Consider the following 20,012-nt stretch of genomic DNA (forward strand, 5'->3'; position numbering starts at 1 on the left):
CTTTCAGTGTGAGATCTGGTACAGCTTATCTGACAAAAGACCATCCTGCTTCTGTTGAAGACATCTAGTGAACAACTCATCACATCTGTGGCAAGTAGGTTCCACTGGCTGACAATGTACATAGTCAGGATGTCTCTTCTGAACCTTCTCTTTGTAGTTGTAACTCAATGGTTTTGATCTTGTTCTCTGAGGCAATATAGAATACCTTTATTCACTCAGATATATCAAATAACTTGAAGAGTTATATCTCTCCGTAGGCATCTTTTCTGTACACAGATTGTCTATTCTTCTCAGTGCTTAGTTTCAGGCCCTCTTCTGAATTTACTCCAATTTGATACTGTCCTTTTAGCTGTGGTGCCTAGGACTGGATGCAATACTATACTCCAAAGGGATCTGAACAAGGCAAAATTTACTGCAAAAATTACTTCCTGTGATCTGTGATCCTATGTTCCTGTTATTGAATTCCAAAATAATATTTGCCTTTTTAGTAATTCTATCATACTCTCTCTCACACACATACCTTACATATTTCCTATTAATATGTTAAACTTGACATTTCTCCTATTGAATTCCATCCTATTCATTTAAGTCCACTGCTCAGGCCAACCTTGATTTTTTTTTTTGAACATTATATTTTGCATCTAATATATGAGCCTTTCAATTTTACATGATCTGCAAATCTAGAAAAAAAACCATGAAGAGCACAGGACCCAGGGCAGAGAGTTGTGATGATCCACTTAATAATTCCTTCCAAGTTGAAGTAGAGCCCCTAGTGAATCAAGTGTGATTCTATCTAACAGTAGTGTCATATTTTATTATTTTCTTAGCAAAAATATAAGGCACTCTGTTGAAGGTTTGGCTAAAGATCAGATATGCTGTGTCTATTTATTATACTATTGATACTTTCTTCAGTAAATTCTTAGATATCTTGAAGTCTCTCAGGTTATAAAATCAACCTCAAGAAGGAGAAGATTGCAATGATTTACCAAAAAAAAGCAATAAAGATGATTGGAAGACTGGAGGCCAAAACACATGAAGAATGGTGGCAGGAATTGGGTATGTCTAGTCCTATGAAGAAAAGGACTAGAGGTGACATGATAGCAATCTTCCAATATCTAAGGGGCTACCACAAAGAAGAGGGATCAATCTATTCTTCAAAGCACCTAGAGGCAGGACAAGAAGCAATAGTAGAAGTTGATCAAGGAAAGATTCAACTTAGAATTAAGGCATAATTTTTGAAACAAGACAGCTGAGGTCATAATGATGAAAGGAAAATTGCCCCAGAGGTTCTGTCCATTTTGAGCAGGAGTAAGACATCACAAATCTTGCAAAAAAAAGGGAGCTTTTACTCATCTCACCCCTTTCCTTGCCTTCCCTTGGATGCCTAGTGGATCAGGGACATCATTTCAAATTTCCAAGCACCCCATTTTATGTATCCTAGTTTCCTCTCAACTACTTAGTATTCCACATTCTTCCAATAATCTATTCCCATTGTGCTACTTTGAATACATTACTCTTGATTGAAGATTGGCCTTATAAAGAGAAACCCCAGTTGTTATAAATCATATAGAAAGCAAATAAGGAATAATGCCGAGGGAATCTTCCTTGACAGAATTGAATAGTCTAGAACAGTATTTCTCAACCGTGGCAACTTAAAGGTATAAGTTGCCAAAGTTGAAAAAAATTAAAATGGTTGAAAAATCTTGCTTGTTCGGCGAAAGGCAATAGAGCCATGATGGTGAACCTATGGCACGCGTGCCACAGGTGGCATGCAGAGCCATATCTGTGGGCATGCAAGTGTTGCCCTAGCGCAGCTCCAGTGCGCATGCACACGCCGGCCAGCTAATTTTCGGGCCTTCCGGGCCCACCGAAAGTCGGGAAATGGGCTGTTTCCAGCCTCCAGAGGGCCTCCGGGGGGGGGGAATGCCATTTTCACCCTCCCCAGGCTCCTAGAAAGACTCTGGAGCCTGGGGAGGGTGAAAAACAGGCCTACTAGGCCCACTGGACCATCATGTCCTAAAAGCGGGAGGGCGCAGGGGGTTTGTGCACTCATGTGTGGGGGGTGGGGTGCATTGAATTATGGGTGTTGGCACATGCATGCGCGCCCCCCCATGCCCCCCCTGCTTTTGGCACGCAACGGCAAAAAGGTTAGCCATCACTGCAATAGAGTATCCTTATAAGTCTAACTAGCAGATACCCATAACAGGAGAAGTTCCCATTGCAATGAATATTATTGTACCTAGCCTTTGTAGAAATTAATCTTGGAGATAGTCTGAAAAAGCCTTCAATTAATAAAAGCCTTTTATTTCCATACAAGTTCCCACATAAAAGATTTAAATTAGCAAAATGACCCTTCTTTAAAACCCTTCAGAGATTTTCATCAGATAAAAGTTTCTCTTTTAGTTCCTTTTTGATACCCTGTTTCCCCCAAAATAAGACATCCCCTGATAATAAGCCCAATCAGGCTTTTGAGCGAATGGCAATAAGAGCAAGCGCTTATTTCAGGGTTCAAAAAATTATAAGACAAGGTCTTATTTTCGGGGAAGCACTGTATTTTAACCAAATATAGTATGAAAGGCAAAACACTTATGACTGCATGACTGTAACTTTGTTGCTTGTATCCTTACAATTTATATTGCTATTGATTGTTTCCTAGTATGATTTAATTGCTTATTTGTACCCTATGATTATCATTAAGTGTTGTACCTTATGATTCTTGACGAATGTATCTTGTTTTTTTATGTACACTGAGAGCATATGCAACAAAGACAAATTCCTTGTGTATCCAATCACACTTGGCCAATAAAGAATTCTATTCTATTCATTGTTTGTCTACTAGTGGAGGGATAAGCAGCTGATGGCTATGGAACTTAATTTGGACTCTAATTTTCAAAATGCCATCCATTCCTTATTGTAGTGCAAGATATCTGTTGCTTTAAGATACACATTCACACTGTGCTTCCTCATTCCTCCTCTACCTGGTGAGTAGATGTTTTGGCTTTTGGTTTTCTTTCAACCGGTCATATTCAGGTTCTGGATTTGACATAAAAAAACCGGTGTTTAACACCGGTTTAATAGAGAATTGAATTCCATGGACCTTCCTGATTTCTAATCTTCAGATAGATTTCAGTACTCAAGGAGTTCACAGTGAATATAAATGAGCAGGCTAATCTAAAGAAGAATTCTGTCTTTATTGTGTAGCATGATGAAAATGTTAAAGGAGATGCCTCTAACTATTCAGAGCTAGAGATTAGATTAAGAGATGAAATGTTGTCTGTGCTGTTGCCCCTCAGCAGAAGGATTTTCACTGCTATTGAGTTATATCACTTTCTACCCTTCTTTGAATCAGCAACACAACACTGAAAGTTGCTGTCCCACTATCAATCTTTACTTGACTCTCTAGCCTCAATTCTTTGTCACTGCTGGTCACTTGACTTTTCTCCAAAGTAGGGGGTGACAAAGCCTAATCATTTTTTTAGTTCTTGAGGTGGTCTTTGGACAGTGTCAGGATAAGGGGGAAAAACACTAAGTTTGTCTCACTCATAGGCTGGGAAGAAGATGAAAGCAACAACTAGAAAATGTTCCAAGACATGCATACAGTAGTGGCCAAAATTGTGGAAACCTTTTGAGAAAAGTGTATTTTTGAGGTTTGATGGCTAATCACACCACTTTTTTTTTTTTGGAGTTTCAAGATAATCATATTCCACTCCTGGAATGGGCCTGGGAATAGTCCAGGCCTTAACCCAATTGAAAATCTATGGAGCCGACTAAAAAAACTTGTTAGTCAGAAGCGACCCAGCAATAAAACCCAGTTAATAGAAGCAATCATTCAATTTTGGTTTCACATTATAACAGCTGCAGAACTAAAAGACTTGGTTCACTCCATGGGAAGACGTTGTAAGGCCGTAATTTATGCTAAAGGTTACCCAACTAAGTATTAACTGACGTGATAATTTTTGTATATCTTGTTTTTTCTATAGTGATAATTTTTGTATATCTCATTTTTGCTACATGTTTCATTTTTCTTCTTATACTGTAACTGCTATTCTAATAGCAAATCCTTCATAAAAGTTATTGCATTACATTCTTGATTAAATTATCTTTCCACTGATACATAATTTTATGGTACTACTCCAAAAAAAAAAGTGGTGTTATTAGCTAGTTTTAGAAAATACACTTTTCCCAAAAGGTTTCCACAATTTTGGCCACTACTGTATATGGTACTCAGGCACCAGCTGCATAATGGTAATGGTCTTTGATATGATTATGGTTGACTACAAGTTACTTAGCCCACAGCCAAAATGGCTAGCAAAGCTTTATCATTTCTTGCTACTAGGAGCAGGTTATTTAGAAAACCTCCAAATGTCGCAAACCCTATATAATTGTTGATGTAAAGAGAAAAAAATCTTCCCAGCCTCTCTAGAAGTCTCTGGAGGCTGGGGACCTCCGAGCGGGTGGGGAAGGCTATTTTCACCCTCCCCAGATGCATACAGAGGATCTGGAGCCAGGTGGGAAAGAAAAACGGTCCTTCTCCACCCCCAACCCCAGGCCCTCCAGAGGCAGGAAATAGCCTGTTTCCATACTTCTGGTGGGCCCAGAAGGCCTGAAAATCAGCTGGCCAACGTGCACATGCATGCCGGAGATGAGCTGGCGTGCCCATTGATATAGCTATGCGTGCCACCTGTGGCACACGTGCCATAGATTCACCATCAGGGCCCTATGCCAACTGAATATGACAAAAGCACCACCCAAGTGTTTTGCATAATGACCGGTTGCTTAAGGGAAACATAAAAACAAGTTCTTCCAGATATGCAGGCAAACTTTGTCCAGCTTCCCAAACCTACGATTTTCTTTGCATGATACAGAGATGAATAATTTCAAAATGCAGGTTCAAATGTGACTCTCAGATGCCTTTAATGCAGAACCAAAACCCAATCTGTCCAGGTACTTTAGTTATTCAGCAAATTTAAAATGTAATAAACAAATTTGCACTTTACCCTAGCTATAAAATTATTAAACTCTTTTAGATATACTTGTATTTAATCACTTTTCACTTTTTTATGAAAGTGATAAAAGGTTTCTGAAAATAGCTTTTTAACAAGCTAGTATTACACACAGTAGCACCATTTTTATGACACCGCAATCACAAATTTTAGAACCCACCCCTGGTAAAACGGATGAGTTTATGCCATTATCACTGGCAGAGAATGCTTCATATGAGATGGATCAAAATAAAGTTCCTAACCTACTCTTCACTGTTCCATTTAAAGCTACATGAAAGTTTTCATTGACTAAAGCCATGATGGGAGGCAAAAATCAATATTCATGGGCCCATCTGATGCTAATTCCTTTTTCTATTTTTCTTCAATTCCTGGAATGCTGCTTACACAAAGGGACTTTGTGTATCTGTGAGAGAGGGAGCATGCACTAGTCCTAAAATGCTCCTTTATTCTTTAAAAAAGGGAGAGAAAACATTGCCCTCTCCATGTAATCTGATACTTTGCCAGTTCTCAGCATTTCTCAAATGAGGAGGGAAAAAAGGGGGGGGGGATTGCCAGACAATTACCAAATTCCTTAGAAGTCCTGGATATCAGAATTCATATGCGGTAGACAGATATTCTCTGATAATATATCTACAAAGTTGAGCTTGAAATCCAAGCTTTAAAATGTTCGTCTTTGCTCAGTTCCACACTGAGCAAAGACAAGGCTAGACTCCTGTTGACGTAATGAGGACAACCAGGCTATCTCTCATAGCAACAAGAGAAGGGGTGGTTTGCACCTGCCTACTGGGACGGTTTCATGACTTTTCAGTCTGGTTTAGAGCCCTCAGCTTTCCTGGATGACTTTCCTTAGTTCCCATTTTAAAACAAGGATGGCCACAATAGAGGAGAATGTTTGTAATTTGGGTTGAAATGTGGAGTTGCTAATGCTCTCCGAGTTTGATCATTTTCTTGCAGTGCACTGATAATATTACCTAGTTTGGGTAATAAAACATCTGCAAGAAAACAACCAAGCTCAGAGAGCACAAAGGAGCCCTCAAGGATAGCCTCACCCTTCTGCTGCTCTACATCATTAGTTCTTTTCTAAAATTCTCACCTTTAAAATCCTATTATTAAATTAGGAAAAATAGCTGTCTAGCAATAACAGAATTAAAAAGCTTTTAAAGCGCAGAGTATTTATAGCAGATGACACTAAAATCTTACCTTTCCCAATTTTTAAACATCCAGAAAAGCTACATTTTAAACTGACTTCAAACTTGTGTATTTTCTATTTAAATACAGTAGGCATGGAAAGTCCATACAAAATCTTCAATTGGTTTTTTTGCTTTCCCATCACCCACTGAGAATATTCAGGTGGAAAATGTCATGTTATCCCTAATAATAGATCACAATTTTGCAGTTTATTATCCCTAGTATTGAATCAAATACTATGAATCCAGATAAATATTTATAATTTAGATATTATAGATTGAATATTAAATGTCACAATTTCTCAGCTTTTGTCAATTATGGTGCATTAAAACACATAGTTTTAGATATTTATCAGACTCAAATTATCTAAAATATCCACATCCAAATATTGCCAAAAATGCTGTATTTTCCACCCCCATAAAAAATAATATTAAAGGCCTCCTCTAAAATATAAGAAACAAAACAACATACAACCAGCAGAGAGAACAAATAATCAACAATATTCATTATCACAATTAGTATACTCTCATAAAGACCCTGGTAAAAAAAAAAACCTTATTCAGAGTTGACACCAGAACATTAGTCAATTAGTAACTTGTTGGTAAGGTGAATTTCTGATCCTAGTAAGCAGGCTCTATCCCATCCAATGTACTTCTAATGACCTGACAATAAGATGAATCCCCCTCCCTCATTTAAGAACAATGGCTGATAGAGTCATAAAATTTCACAGAACCTACCTTGAAAAGAGGAATATGTCTTCTAAAAGCAAATCAGCAACAAATCCAGGGAAATGACACAGCAAATATCCCATTACAAATGCATTAGATACTGTATGTGCAGTGGTAGGCATGTCAGTGTTCTATTGGCATGCTAAGTACACAGAAGAGTTGGGAATATATTGTTCTTTTTTGTTTGCTTTTCACCGATTGATCAGAATTGCTTTATGGAACAGCTGGGCTTGCCATAAAACAACATACTGTTTATAGCATTAGGAACTGACTGCTTTTTATGTTTGAGAATATGCAGTCAAGAGATTAACATTCATAGGTTTGTTATGAATCAATTGTAAGAACATGCAGTAGTCAGCAGCTATTCACCTGGCAAACGTTACAGAAGCATCTAATTAACATCACATAAAATGAAAGAAATTAACAGTTTGCTACAAGTAGACTGAATTCAAAAGTTAATACGGTATTTTAAATGAGGAATGTTAGCACCTGATCTAAGTCATGCTAGCTCATTTCCTTCAATCTGTTATTTTATTACTAGTCTAGTCATCAGTCACGTTGTCAGGCAAGAAAGGGAATAGAAAAGAAATCATTCTTGATTATCCCTTGATATTTCTTTGGATCAACAGAAGGGTGGGGGAAGGGAGATGGGGAGCTAATCAACAGAGGGACGTGGTTTGGTGACTTATATGGGGACCAGAACTTTGCATTCTTGTTTCATGGTACTGATAATAACATGGACAAGTTAAATACTTAGAAAAATAAGAAGCTGTTTGCAATGGAAAACATAAATATATAATTGGCTTTTAATAATTAAATTATCAAATGTATCTTTTATATTTTAGATAATCAAGAATAATGATATATCATAAATTTAGCCTCATCAACAAAGCACTTTAAAAAGCCATTCATAGTTTTAGACAAGATAAAACTCTCTAAGTAGCCTCAGAAATATAAACACACATATATACACACCAAGCAGAAGACAGTTGGCTTGTCACTTATTTCTCATGACTATTTCAAAGCTCTCTTTTGAAAATTCATATCTGTTAGTAGGTTGGCAGCATTGTCTCTTTCTAATTTCTAATGGATTAAACCACAGTAAGTCTCCAAGGGAGCAATTAGAGTTTTATGGAAACCTTTAAAGACAGTCTGGCCTACCACTAGGACTTAATTAACAATTCTTGTTCTTCCTTTCCACAGTTATATTGGATAGCTGAAAACAATGTTCTCTGCAGAATGTCTTCCTAGTATTCCATTCAAGAATCATCATTAGCAAACATGCAAAATTAAACAAATGTCTTATTATTAATTCTAAAATTCAAGTTGACTTCAAAATATATAGGCAATTTTTCTGAGCAAATACATTCAAAGTTTTGAGAACTTGTCAGGGGTATCTCACAAAATGGCTACCACACAGTGGATAACTGGTCACAAAATATTTACTACTAAAAACTGTTTCCTCTATGATATGTGTATTCCACTATTGTTGCATACCTCTGATTTTCTGGACAAAGCATTATTGCAACCATTTTTATTTTCAAATTGAGCTGATATGTCCCATCAAGTGGATCTCATAGCAATTTAGCAAAATAAAAGTAATCTTTGAGACTAGTATATTGTAGCATGCCAGCTTCCAATGTATTCTTTTAAAAAATCTTTTAAAAATATCATTCTAGGCAGGGAGCTTGGTTAACATTGGGGATGTACAGTATCTCCAAACCAGTGTTTCTTAACCTTAGCAATTCTAAGATGTGTGGACTTCAATTCTCAGAATTCCTCCAGCCAACCACTGAGAACTGTACATATATCTTGGAACTGCTGGGGTTGAGAAATACTACTCGAAACAATCCTAGGCCCATGACCACTACACTGCAATCCCATCTAGGAGATTGCTTTTATTTTAAAGAATACTGGTAGTCTCATTTGTACATGTTAGTCCAACATAACTTAATTAAAATGCCCACCTGCCAGGAAAAAAATGACTAAAGATGAGCAGCTTCCATAGATGGGCATTTCTATTAATTCTCTAGCATCATTATCTCAGAAGCCCAACAGTGCTCCCATACCTAAGGTTTGCTTACCTGTAGCTTGAATTCAGGAAATAAAATAGCTCTTACTGTTAGTCATCTAATTCCAGCCCAAGAGCAACTGTGGGATGCTGAGAAACAAGCATGGGACTAAATCCCAAGTTGCAGCTGATTCACTTCATCAACTCGGATAATTCACGTAACTACTGACTCAGATTTCCCATGCCCAGAGTATGATTAATAATTCAAAACTCTAATCAACAGATAGCTCAGATAATGCTTCTATGCTTGGAGCAGTTCAATGTTTGTACTGTTAGCACAAACAGATCCTGGGTATTGCATGGTTTACAAAAAATACCTATTTTAAACTTGAGAGATTCTTGTTATCTTGCAAATGGAAATCATTTGGAACTTACATTTCAAACTAAACCTGACATATATATAATTACAAATTTTAAAAATATAAATATCAGGGCTAGGAAAATAGAATTGGAGTGCTGAATTAGGAAAGATTAACCTACTGCCTGTTAATCATACATAAAATCATATAGCCTATTCTGTAATAATAGTAGTCTGTAAGAAGTTTCCAATTCCACCAAGTTTGATAAGTTTTAGTAAAAGATTTTTGTCAACAGATTTATAAATGCTTAAGTATATGAAACCTATTGAGCCACTTCTACCCAGTGCTTGTTAACATATTAAAGAACTCTAAAAGACTGTTGCATTCTGTGATAAGCTATTTGTTATGGAAAGGCAGTGTAGCAGTATTGCCCCCATTTTCCCCTAGACATAACTTTCTTTTTTAGGGCTTAGATCTTTCCGGTCAAGATTTAGATTTTTCCATTTTATTTCTCACTAACTGCTTAGGCTGCTTTCAGTCCATCAGCTCTTACTTCGGCTTTTCTTTGCTTTACAAACTTGTGAAGTTCATAAAAGTGAGGATTGATCATAAGTTACTTTTTTATCACTATTGTAACTGCAAATGGTTGTTAAATGAAGTAGTTGCTAAACAAGGACTATCTGCAAACCTATCCGACCCTGCTTAGGTACATGTGAAGGATCAGCTAAGAAAGGCTTATTCTGTCACTTATAACGCTTGCCAGCTGTTTGTCTGACACAAGATGGCATACCGTGAAGTTTGTAATTTTTTGTCTCCTTCCAAACATGCAGGTATAGTCTATTCATGTTTTGTTAAATTTGAAACTGCCACTCTTGGAATTTTGGACAAATAGATTTCTCTTAACTTCTCAAATGGCTCTCACCAAAATGTTCAGATTTGGATATCTATCCAATTCTTTTACAGTGGAGATTAACACGAATATGCCTACTTCTTTTAGAAATATCTATCTACTACTTTAGCAATTCCTTAAAACATTTGTTTCCTCTGTTCCAATGATTTCTTTAATTTGTTTGCTGCTTGAAAAATATTTAACGGTCTATTTTTATTTTTGTAGATACTGAATTGCATTTCAAAGCTTTAGTCTCCCAGAAGCTAAAGATGAAGTAGCAAATGACATGACATTGTGAAAGTGGGGAGGATCAAACTTGCTGCCTTTTAAGGGCTGAGCTTTTTAACCAAGAGGTGGCCTTAACCCTTGTTGAGATGTATGGTGTTGATTTCTTTCTTCAATTCTGCCAAAATGAAAAAAATCAGTATAATTTTGAAAGGGTTTGAGGAACAAAATACACATTTTAAGCATTGCACAGGCTTAAGGCAACCACTTTGCCCCTTAAAATCTTTTCTTTCCAACATAAAAAAACCCCTAATTTGTAAGCACCACTCATTTCAAAGGTGTTTTAGGAGCCCGAACAGATCCTGGGGTCCATACCCTGCTAACTCCTGTTCTGTTCTTCAATTTAACATTTCTTGCAATATAATCCTTGTCTCCATATGGCTTTGAGAGTGCTTAGCTCTTTTTCTCATTTGGCCACAAATTAAAATTACCTTTTTAAAGGCCCGTTAGTACCTTCTATTAATTATTAAGTAACCTTTCAGGGTTTTTAAATATGTTGTGAAATTTTATTTTAGTTTAAATAATCTCCAAAAATCTTGGCACGATACCATCGTAGCCCTCCTTTTCAGTGGTTGTTTACTTGTATTTCATTGCCAGGGACATTTTGTTCTGAAGTCTCTGTACCAGTTGGCTATACTGTGTACCCAGGGGTCACCTGATCATGTTTACCTATATAGAAATGAATCTCAATATCAAATAGTAGACCACTCAATAATGTGATTCTCCTTACTAGGATTATAGGTATTTCAAAATTAAAACTCAAGTTCAGGGGAGTGGATCATTCATCTACGATATCTAAATTTAAAAAGATAAAAATTAATAGATGCTAATACAAAGTAAGAAAAAGAAAAAAAGATACAAAGAAGTAGCTTCCAATCTTTACAACAATTAAAAGCACAATTATAAATTTATCTCTTGCAATGAGTGTATCATAATGTTTTTAAGATTAAAACCTCAGAATTAATGGGTATTTTTTATTTATTTCAGGTACAAACTGTACAAATGTCCATAAATTCCAGTGACCCAGAATATAAGAATACCTGTTCAGAACGTAATTCCAATTCCTAGTATGCTAAAACGTGCAGCCCAAACATGTGGCCAATAGTGACAAGACAAGAAAGAGTCAGTTTGGTCTAGTGATTAAGGCACCAGGATAGAAACCGGGAGACTATGAGTTCTAGTTCTGCCTTAGACATCAAAACTGCCTGGACTACTGGGCAAGTCATTCTCTCTCAGCCCAATACTCCTCACATGGTTGTTGTTGTGGGGAAAATAATAAAGGTGGGATAAAAAAAATCTAAAATAAAAAAGCCACATTCAAGTGCAATATAAAACAACTAAAGTTAAGTTAATAGGAAAACAACACCAAGTCTCCATTCTCTCTAGAACAGCCAATTTAAACAATAATTTCGTATAAAATATAACAGTGAAGTCATTCCTCAGTTACTCAACAAAGAGACAAACTAATACATTAAGTATTACTAAGTATACATTTTCTCCAAGGCAGAGGAAAATATTGACTTAATTAAACAGCTGTAAAAAACACACATCCTTGAAAAAGAAAACACTTCTCTAAAATGGGGGAGGGGTAGTGGGGGGAAGGAAAATTTGAATTTACCCAGAAGCTCCAATCTGTGTTCCAGTTATATGGAGATGTGGGCTGCATTTTCTCACTGCAAACACTAAGATTCTCTTCTGAATCCACCAGTATTTGACTGATGAGGCCATGATCTGCTTCATGAAGGGCCTGGTGAACAAGGAATATAACTGGTATTTTAAAAAGGCAAAGGTAAAAATCCAGAAGTCCTAAATAAAATGAGAGGATCAAAGAATAAGAAGTATTCCAGTCTCCCTACGTTAGAGCATTAAATGGATTTTTATCCTCCAGTTCAATGCATTTTATTATTCTTGTATATAATCAACAATCTACTAAGTTATGTTTTTTCCGCAATTGGATTTTATCTTCAGTTTTATTTTTTGGTGCACATTGAAAAGTTTTAATGGTTTATGGTATTATCAGTTTAATAGGTAAAATAACCACCTGGAGAAATATGCTTTATTAATAGACTCCATGTTATTTTGGACAATCCAAAGCTAAAAGGGTGTGAGCATATCTACACACAAACAATAGGTAGAATCAAAATATTCTAAAATACACTATAACCTTTACATTAAGAGTAGCGGACAACTACCACCTGGCAAGACCGCCGCCTCTTTGGCAAGGCAAGAAAGGCACCAGGAATCCTGTCCATTCCCCAGATGACAGATGACAGAAAATCTGCCCCTTTTGAAATATATGCACCGTTTTCTTTCGTTTGTAACGCTACACGCTCAGAAGGGCGGGGGTGAATGAGAGTCCGACGGGACAAGGAAAGTTTGGGCGATCCTAGCCAGTGGCGGGCGGGAAAAGCGATCGAGAAACAACTTTCCGCCTTTTTCTTTTCGGTCTCCGCCACTTTTTCAGCAACCGTCGCCGGGAGACGGAAAGGCAGCAGCGGACAGAGGGCGACTGAGAAGGCAGACTTGCCACCTGACATCCCCAAAGACCGTCAGTTGCTTTGATTGTACGCTAAACTTTCAATCCAGCTGCCCATAAAAAAATGGAGGGGGTATGTGGGGGGGGAGGAATGCCGCGCCTCTTACCATGGAGAAGAGAAGGATGCGACCCGCAAGCGGACCCGAGCGCCATTCGCTCGCAACGCTTCTCTTCCCCGCAGCTTAAAGGGCCAGCAGCACCCAAGCAGAGCGACCACGCATGAGCTCTCTGGGCCGAAGACCAGCAGGGAGGCACAACTGCACAGAGAGATTCCGGGGCTCTGCTAGGGCTGCGTGACGCGTCCCCGGTGCCTGCCCCGGCCAAACGATCCGGAGAGAAGGTCCTGCGTGAGATGGGCGGCAGGCACATTTAATAAATATCGTCACCGAGTCTGAGCAGACCATAGAATTGAAATCAACCTGTAAGTTCTCCTTTTTTATTTTGAAAAAGCAAGGAACATACGTGTACCTCTTCTTAACCATACACAATTTTTGAAAAAATATTCTTTCTTGCTCTTTTTCTGTCTTTTTTTTGTACTCATTTAGTAAATGAGTAAAATTAAAATTAATCCATCATTTTCAAGTGACTGTCCTTGGTGAAACATAACAAGGAAGAGTTGGGACTGCAGCAACGAGGCCATATGATTTTCTTCAGCAACAGCATGGAAAAAGTTTCAGTTGCCTTCTTCCTGTATGCTTTTTTTGACTTTGCAATATTCTGAGTCAGGTTTCATTTATTAAAACATAAAAGTGAATTCAAGTTTCCAGTCCATGTTGCTTACATCTAGTAGTGAACAATCTTTTTGCATGTTATTAGGTTGTACAGCGGATTAATGTTTTCCTCAGACTTCACTTAAGCATAATTAACCAAACAATTGTTTACTCAACCCATTTTTGTTATTCATCATGGTCTGATTATTCTTTGATTGCTTTTTTTGGAAGGGAGATGGGTTGCTCTGCTCTGGCTAGTTTATGGACTATTTGGTTCCAGATGAAACCCATGTTTTTTTCCCTGAGGATCTGAGACCTTAGTTTTGGCCTGGAATGGGCAGGTGACAAGGGTATGCCTATATTAGGCACTTGTCATTGTGGTGACAAATCCAGCAAAACCTATTTTTCCATTCTCACTGTACTCATAGATATCCATCTAGCTGTATTTTTAAAGTGACTCACTCATTAGTATGGAGGGATGGATCACAGGACTATCTTCTGGGTTTCTGTGAAGAATATCCTAGGTACCTGGTGAGTTAAGTCATGTATACTAAATTGGTTGCTAGTAAGCCACTAGGCAATTCAAGATGTGATTAGCCCTACATGGCATTCATTAAAAAATGTCTGATATATTCCCAGAAAAGAATATCCTAGGCACCTAGTGGGTTAAGTTTCTCAAATTCAGCCAGAGTTAGACTCCAACTGGGCAGATCTAGTTGAGATGACAGAATAATAGTCTTCCTTCACTAGCTGAGAAAAGTTTGATTGTATGATTCCTGAGGATCTGGCGAGATCCTCAGGACTGTTAACATGACCACCTGTTGGTTAGATCCATGTCCTTCTGGGTCAGTGAAAGCCTCTCAGAAGAGAAGTGGTTGGGTCCATTGTATAGCTACAGCTTCTTTTAAAGATGATGTAGTATATATCCTCAAGAAGCACACACTGAATCCAATGGCTCTTGACAAATTTTGTCCAGACTTAGACCTCTCCTTTCTGACAAAGTTTGAAAAGAGCATAGTCAATCTGTAGCTTCAGAGAACCCTGAAAGAAATGGATAGATGGTGGGAACATAATGTGGAGATTGTACTGATTGCATTTATTGTGCTGGTTCTCCTCCTTTGTTCATATTAGTTCCAGTCCATACTGATAGGAGGGAAATGATAGAATTGAAAGCCATTTAATGTATTAATGGAATGCCACAGGACTCAATGTTCTCACCCCTTGTGTTTAACCTACATGATACTGATGAACAAGGTCACCCATTGGTTTAGAGGCATCATCAGTATGCCAATTATACTCAGATGTTTTTCCCAAATCAAGGCTGACCAAGGGATGCAAATTCTTATTCCAGTGCCTGGATGGGAAGGAGCAGATTCATGTCCAACCCTAACAAGACTAAATGACTCTGGGTGTAGGGTTAAGCGAGACTTACCAAATGTTCAACTTTAGTTCTGGTTGGGAGTCACACTTCTCCTTTCAGGACTGATGTGCAATTTAGGATTCTTCTGGAATTTCAGCTCTTGTTCAAAGAGCAGGTGGCAGCTATGACAAGGAAGACCTTTTGTATGGATCCATCTGATGTATCAGATGTGCTCATTCTTATATGAAGAAGCCTTCCTCATGACACAATTGAAGATGCTAGTGATTACACGGCATTCATTAAGAAACATTATCTGATCAACTCCCAGAAAACTGCCTTTACTGGAACTGGAATGGATTGACTGGAATACATCCTTTAGAGATCTGAACAGCCTGCTCTGCTCTTCTCTGAGCAAGCCTAGAATTTCCCTCCAGACTTGGACTATGGAAGGCTTCTTTGGGGAAGAGAGGGTGTGGCACATGTCATGGGTTGTTCTCTCTAGGTTAAGTATTTTGACTCCCTCAATGGTTTTCATATATTGTTTCAATTATTTTCTCCTCAGAATTGCCTAGAGTTGGACAGCCTTACAAATATGATTTATAAATACTTTCCCTGAAAACAAATTTAGCAGAGCATTTCAAAGACCACTTCCTCTCAGTATTAAGTACTATTCATTGCTGCAACGTATTCTTCATGTAGGAGCTACAACAGAAAAAAAAGTTTGGTTCCAAACCACTGAGCAAGAGTGGTCTTCCCTAACTGGAGTCCCTATGCCTAGACAGAAGTGCAACTTCCCAAATCCCAAGAAAGGATAGCAGCAAAAAGTTAAGATCTATTGTCAGTATCTTTATGCAGATTTATTTTATGGGTTTTATGAAGCTTACTAATAATTGAACAAGGCATGGTGCTGCATTTTTATATTTCAGCACATAACTCAGGGCTAGCTAAAGAAAAGGGTGTTATATAAATGATGTGCTAACCAGACTAAGAAGATTTTAATAAGAATCTTAAAATAACAAACAGTATAAATTCCAAGCTACATTCCTATGCACCATACCAGAATTATTCACGTTACAGTATTCATGAATCATGACATACTATAAGAACCTGTGGAGAATATCAGAGGAATATGAATCCCCTATGTGATATTCATTGTGTTCAACTACAACTGATCATAGCAGCCCAGTATGTGGTCTTTAAAATAAGCCATGTCTATTAGTCATTTCTTTGAAAAGTGCTGTGAGCTTAGCAAAAATTACAAAAGCTACAAGCTTCCACAGGTGAGACAATAAGCTCAAGTGAGAGACAAGTGAATCAAGGATATAATAAAGTGGGATTTGCTGTATCTTAAGTAGCCCTCCTCAAGCTCGCGCTTCAAAAGTATGGAACTACATCTCCCAGAATTATCTTTCAGCATGAGAGGCAGAATTTTTTGGCCGTTGCCATCCCAACCTGACTAAAGAAAGGGAGAGGGGCTGGCCCAATTGTTTGGGAATGCCGGGAGTGGTAGTTCAGCAGAAGGCCGGAGCTAACAGGAAGGTTCCCCAGCGGCTTATATTCAGGGCAGCACTGCAATGTTGTCTGAAGGCTCTGGACCTCAGTAGCTGTCATGGGCGACGCTTGGCAGGCGGCGGGCACGTTGAGTTCAGGGTAATCCTCTGAGAGACTGGCTGCCAGAAGATGGCGCTGTTATATCAACGTAGTCAACAATAGGACTGCTTATCTCCACCAAGTGGCACTTGGTAGAAACAAGCGCCTCGCGCAGCTGCCTTCGTAACAAGCCCGCGGAGTTTCCTCGCCGTGGAAACTTTTTATTTCTGCCCCAATCAGAGAAGGCTCTGCTTAATGTGTTGCTGATGCCGTTTGCATGAAGACTGCCTCTATCTTGTAGATATTTTTGTCTATACTGTGTTACTCATAAACCTTACCAGAATGGTTCCAACACTTTGTGACCAAACGTTTTATAGTCAGTCCTTCTGCTATAAGAATAATTCTAAATTAAATTGGTTTTGTTGTGATATGCATTTTAGGACTGTCATAGGATGCCAGCTAATATATTTGAGCAAATTAATTAGAATAATCTTCATTTTCCTTGGGTTTTCTCCATTTAAGCAGAAAGTGAAAAAATGTTGCTTTGATTACATTTATTACATTATTACATTGATTACATTAAGATTTTATTACATTTATTACATTATTACATTTATTACATTAAGATACAGCCGTATTTATAGTGGAAAGTTAGATGTCTCCTGGGAAGCATATTTGCCTGTTTTTCACGGGGTCATCTATGGATATGAGATCTTCAGGAATTTGGAGCCAGTGTACTTTTTGGATTTTTCCCAGAGTATCTACATCCAGGAGTACTTTTAATCTGCTGATATGAGCTCTTACCTTTTGAATGATCTATGCACAGTTATCTCTGGACTGGTAATTTTCTTCATCACAGACTGCAGTGTTACTACCTGCAACATTTATATTGCAGCAGTTTGTTTATTGTAAGGGATCCTAATTAGGATCCTATATATTTTGCATGAGACAGTCTGTAATCACTATATATTTGCTGTTTGGCCTGATTCAAGTTGCTAACTTTGTTCTTCAAAACCAAGGGTAGCTGGCAATCTTTTTGAATTACATTGCTTCTCTGTGTCCAGAGGAACCACATAAAAAAATAGAAGGGTAGAACCAAGAGGGAAACATCTTGAGAATCCTTTTCAGAATCCTTCCCATCTCCATTTTTGTCTCCTTTCTCCACCCATAATTTCCTCCTCCACCCATAATTTCCTCCTCCCTCACCTGCCCTATCCTCACCACATCTTCCTCTTCCTATCAGTGCCACCATCCACTTCTCATCCTCTGTCAATTTGTCCTGTCATATTTTATTTTGCCTCCTGCCTTGGCCAGTTTGCCACCAAAAAACTTTCCTCCTTATCATTGGTGATCAGCAAAGGAATGGCTGCTTTGGCCAGTTGGATGCTGTAGTCTACATCAGGCAGCTTTAAGCTGGCTAATATATATATTGCAGGTGTCAGGTCGTTTTGGTGGTTGCCCCCCATTCTGCAACACCTTTTCTTTTGAGTTATGGAATCTCCTGGACTCACTTAAGATCTGGCTATTCCACAGAAGGTTTGAATCTAATGCGGTATGGACTACATTGCAGTTGGTATAACACTGTGGAGGACTCCCAAGAGAAAGTTGACTTGGCAATTATAGTCATATTTTATCAGTAGGGCTAATAGATTTGAGCTGCAAAAGTTTTGTGACAATTAGATGACAAGCAAATAGTTACAAAAGCAATCAAACAGATCTGATTACCCTTGCAGACAATACAACAGTGGTAGGACTCATCTCCAGAGGAGATGAGTCTGTCTATCGAGATGAGGTGGACCGGTTGCTTTCATGGTGTGGAGACAATAACTTGATCCTTAACACCAATAAGATCAAGGAGCTTATAGTGGACTATAGAAGGAATAGATCAGACATCCAGCCCTTCCTTATCAATGGAGAATGTGTGGAGCAAATGGCCAATTTTAAGTTTCTGAGTGTGATCATAAAAGGGGCTTGACCTGGGGCACTCACATTGCAGCACTGGTCAAAACAGCCCAGCAGAGATTATACTACCTGACACTTCTCAGGAAACAACAATTGAAAAACTGCTGGTGACCTTCTACCGTTGCACCATGGAGAGTACTGTAACTTACTGCACCTGTGTATGGTTTGCCAATTGCAGTGACAGATAGGACAGCACTCCAGAGGGTTAACGTCATTGTCCAGAGGATCACTGGCTGCCCTCTCCCCTCTTTGGAAGAGCTTTATACCTCCCGCTGCCTTAAGAAAGTTCAAAACATTCTTAAAGATCCATCTCATCCTGGGCACCCTTTTTCTGAACTATTACCACCTGGTACAGGATAATAAAAACAAGGACAAATAAGCTGAAAAACAGCTTCTATCCCAAGGCAGTAACTATATTGAATTCTACTGTATAGTGCAATATTAATGCAATATCAGGTTTTCAATTCAATTGTATAGAATGTGAAGGATGTGTTTGTGTTTTATTTTTATAGTTATAATGTACACTGAAGATGGCATTTAAATTTGTTGTATGAGGTGCAATGACAATAAACTAAACTAAACCATAATCCCACAGAGATCACTGGATTACCAATAAATAAGTGTCCCAATTTCAATCATGGTTTGGGAGGGAAAGGTTGATCATGTAGGAGTCCACAACTCCCAATCCATGGCCTGTTGAAAGTGGGCTGAGCAAGCGGCAGGCAAGCACGCGAAGCTCCATTTGTGCAAGTGATGTGTACAAAACCATCTCCTTCCCTCCCGCTGCCACTGCTGGTCCACAGAGTTAGAAAGGTTAGGGACTGCTGATGTAGAACACATTAGATACTGTAGAATTCAAATGGCTAACCCAAAGTTAGTTTGTCAGTCGTGTGCCTGACCAATGAGAAAAGGGTTTCTGATGCAGTAAAGCAGTGTTCCCCAACCTTTCTGGCATTGTGGACTGGCAGTGGGGAGAGGAGATGGTTCTATGCGAGCAGCAGGTGAGCGCGTATGCAGCTCCATTTGAATGAGCAGCCATTTCCACCGCTCAAGGGTGCAGTAAAGACTTGGCAGTTATCTTGTGGTGTAAGATTGTGGTATTTATGAGACAGTAGGTTCTTTCCAAAAAAATTGGTGCCTTTGATCAAGCTAGTGAGATTGTTAGCCACTATTCAAAAGATCTGACGTTAGTAGTTGCTCAGGTGAAGCATGTGTTTTTAATTTTAAGCAATGGCTTGTCAATATGGATAAAAACATAATGGTCTTTTAAAACAATATAAGTTAATTATATTACAGACTCTGAAAAACTGAGATTGGGAAACCAAGTAAGTGGTTTGAGAGGAAAGGAACAGAAAGAGAAAGGAATAAGGACTGCACCCCTACCATTTCTC

The 20,012-nt window shown here is 38.4% G+C and overlaps 1 protein-coding gene across 2 annotated transcripts in view; it reads right to left on the reverse strand.

Moving 5' to 3' along the window:
- GRAMD1C (GRAM domain containing 1C) overlaps positions 1-13,325 on the reverse strand; it is a 58,398-nt gene extending 45,073 nt beyond the window's left edge. Inside the window, exons 1-2 of one of the 2 annotated variants that reach the window (XM_087894820.1) lie at positions 13,107-13,325; positions 12,082-12,210 (exon numbers count right to left, since the gene is read on the reverse strand). In XM_087894820.1, the coding sequence (XP_087750946.1) occupies positions 12,082-12,210; positions 13,107-13,109 (132 nt within the window). In that variant the 5' untranslated portion in view covers positions 13,110-13,325. Of the gene's footprint in view, positions 1-12,081; positions 12,211-12,765; positions 13,059-13,106 lie in introns of those variants that run through there. The other variant, XM_034411781.3, reaches the window with a different exon arrangement.
- Positions 13,326-20,012: the final 6,687 nt, after the last annotated feature.

The sequence above is a fragment of the Pantherophis guttatus genome, chromosome 5, assembly GCF_059756535.1.
Source record: "Pantherophis guttatus breed Tessera chromosome 5, ASM5975653v1, whole genome shotgun sequence".
NCBI lineage: Eukaryota > Metazoa > Chordata > Lepidosauria > Squamata > Colubridae > Pantherophis > Pantherophis guttatus.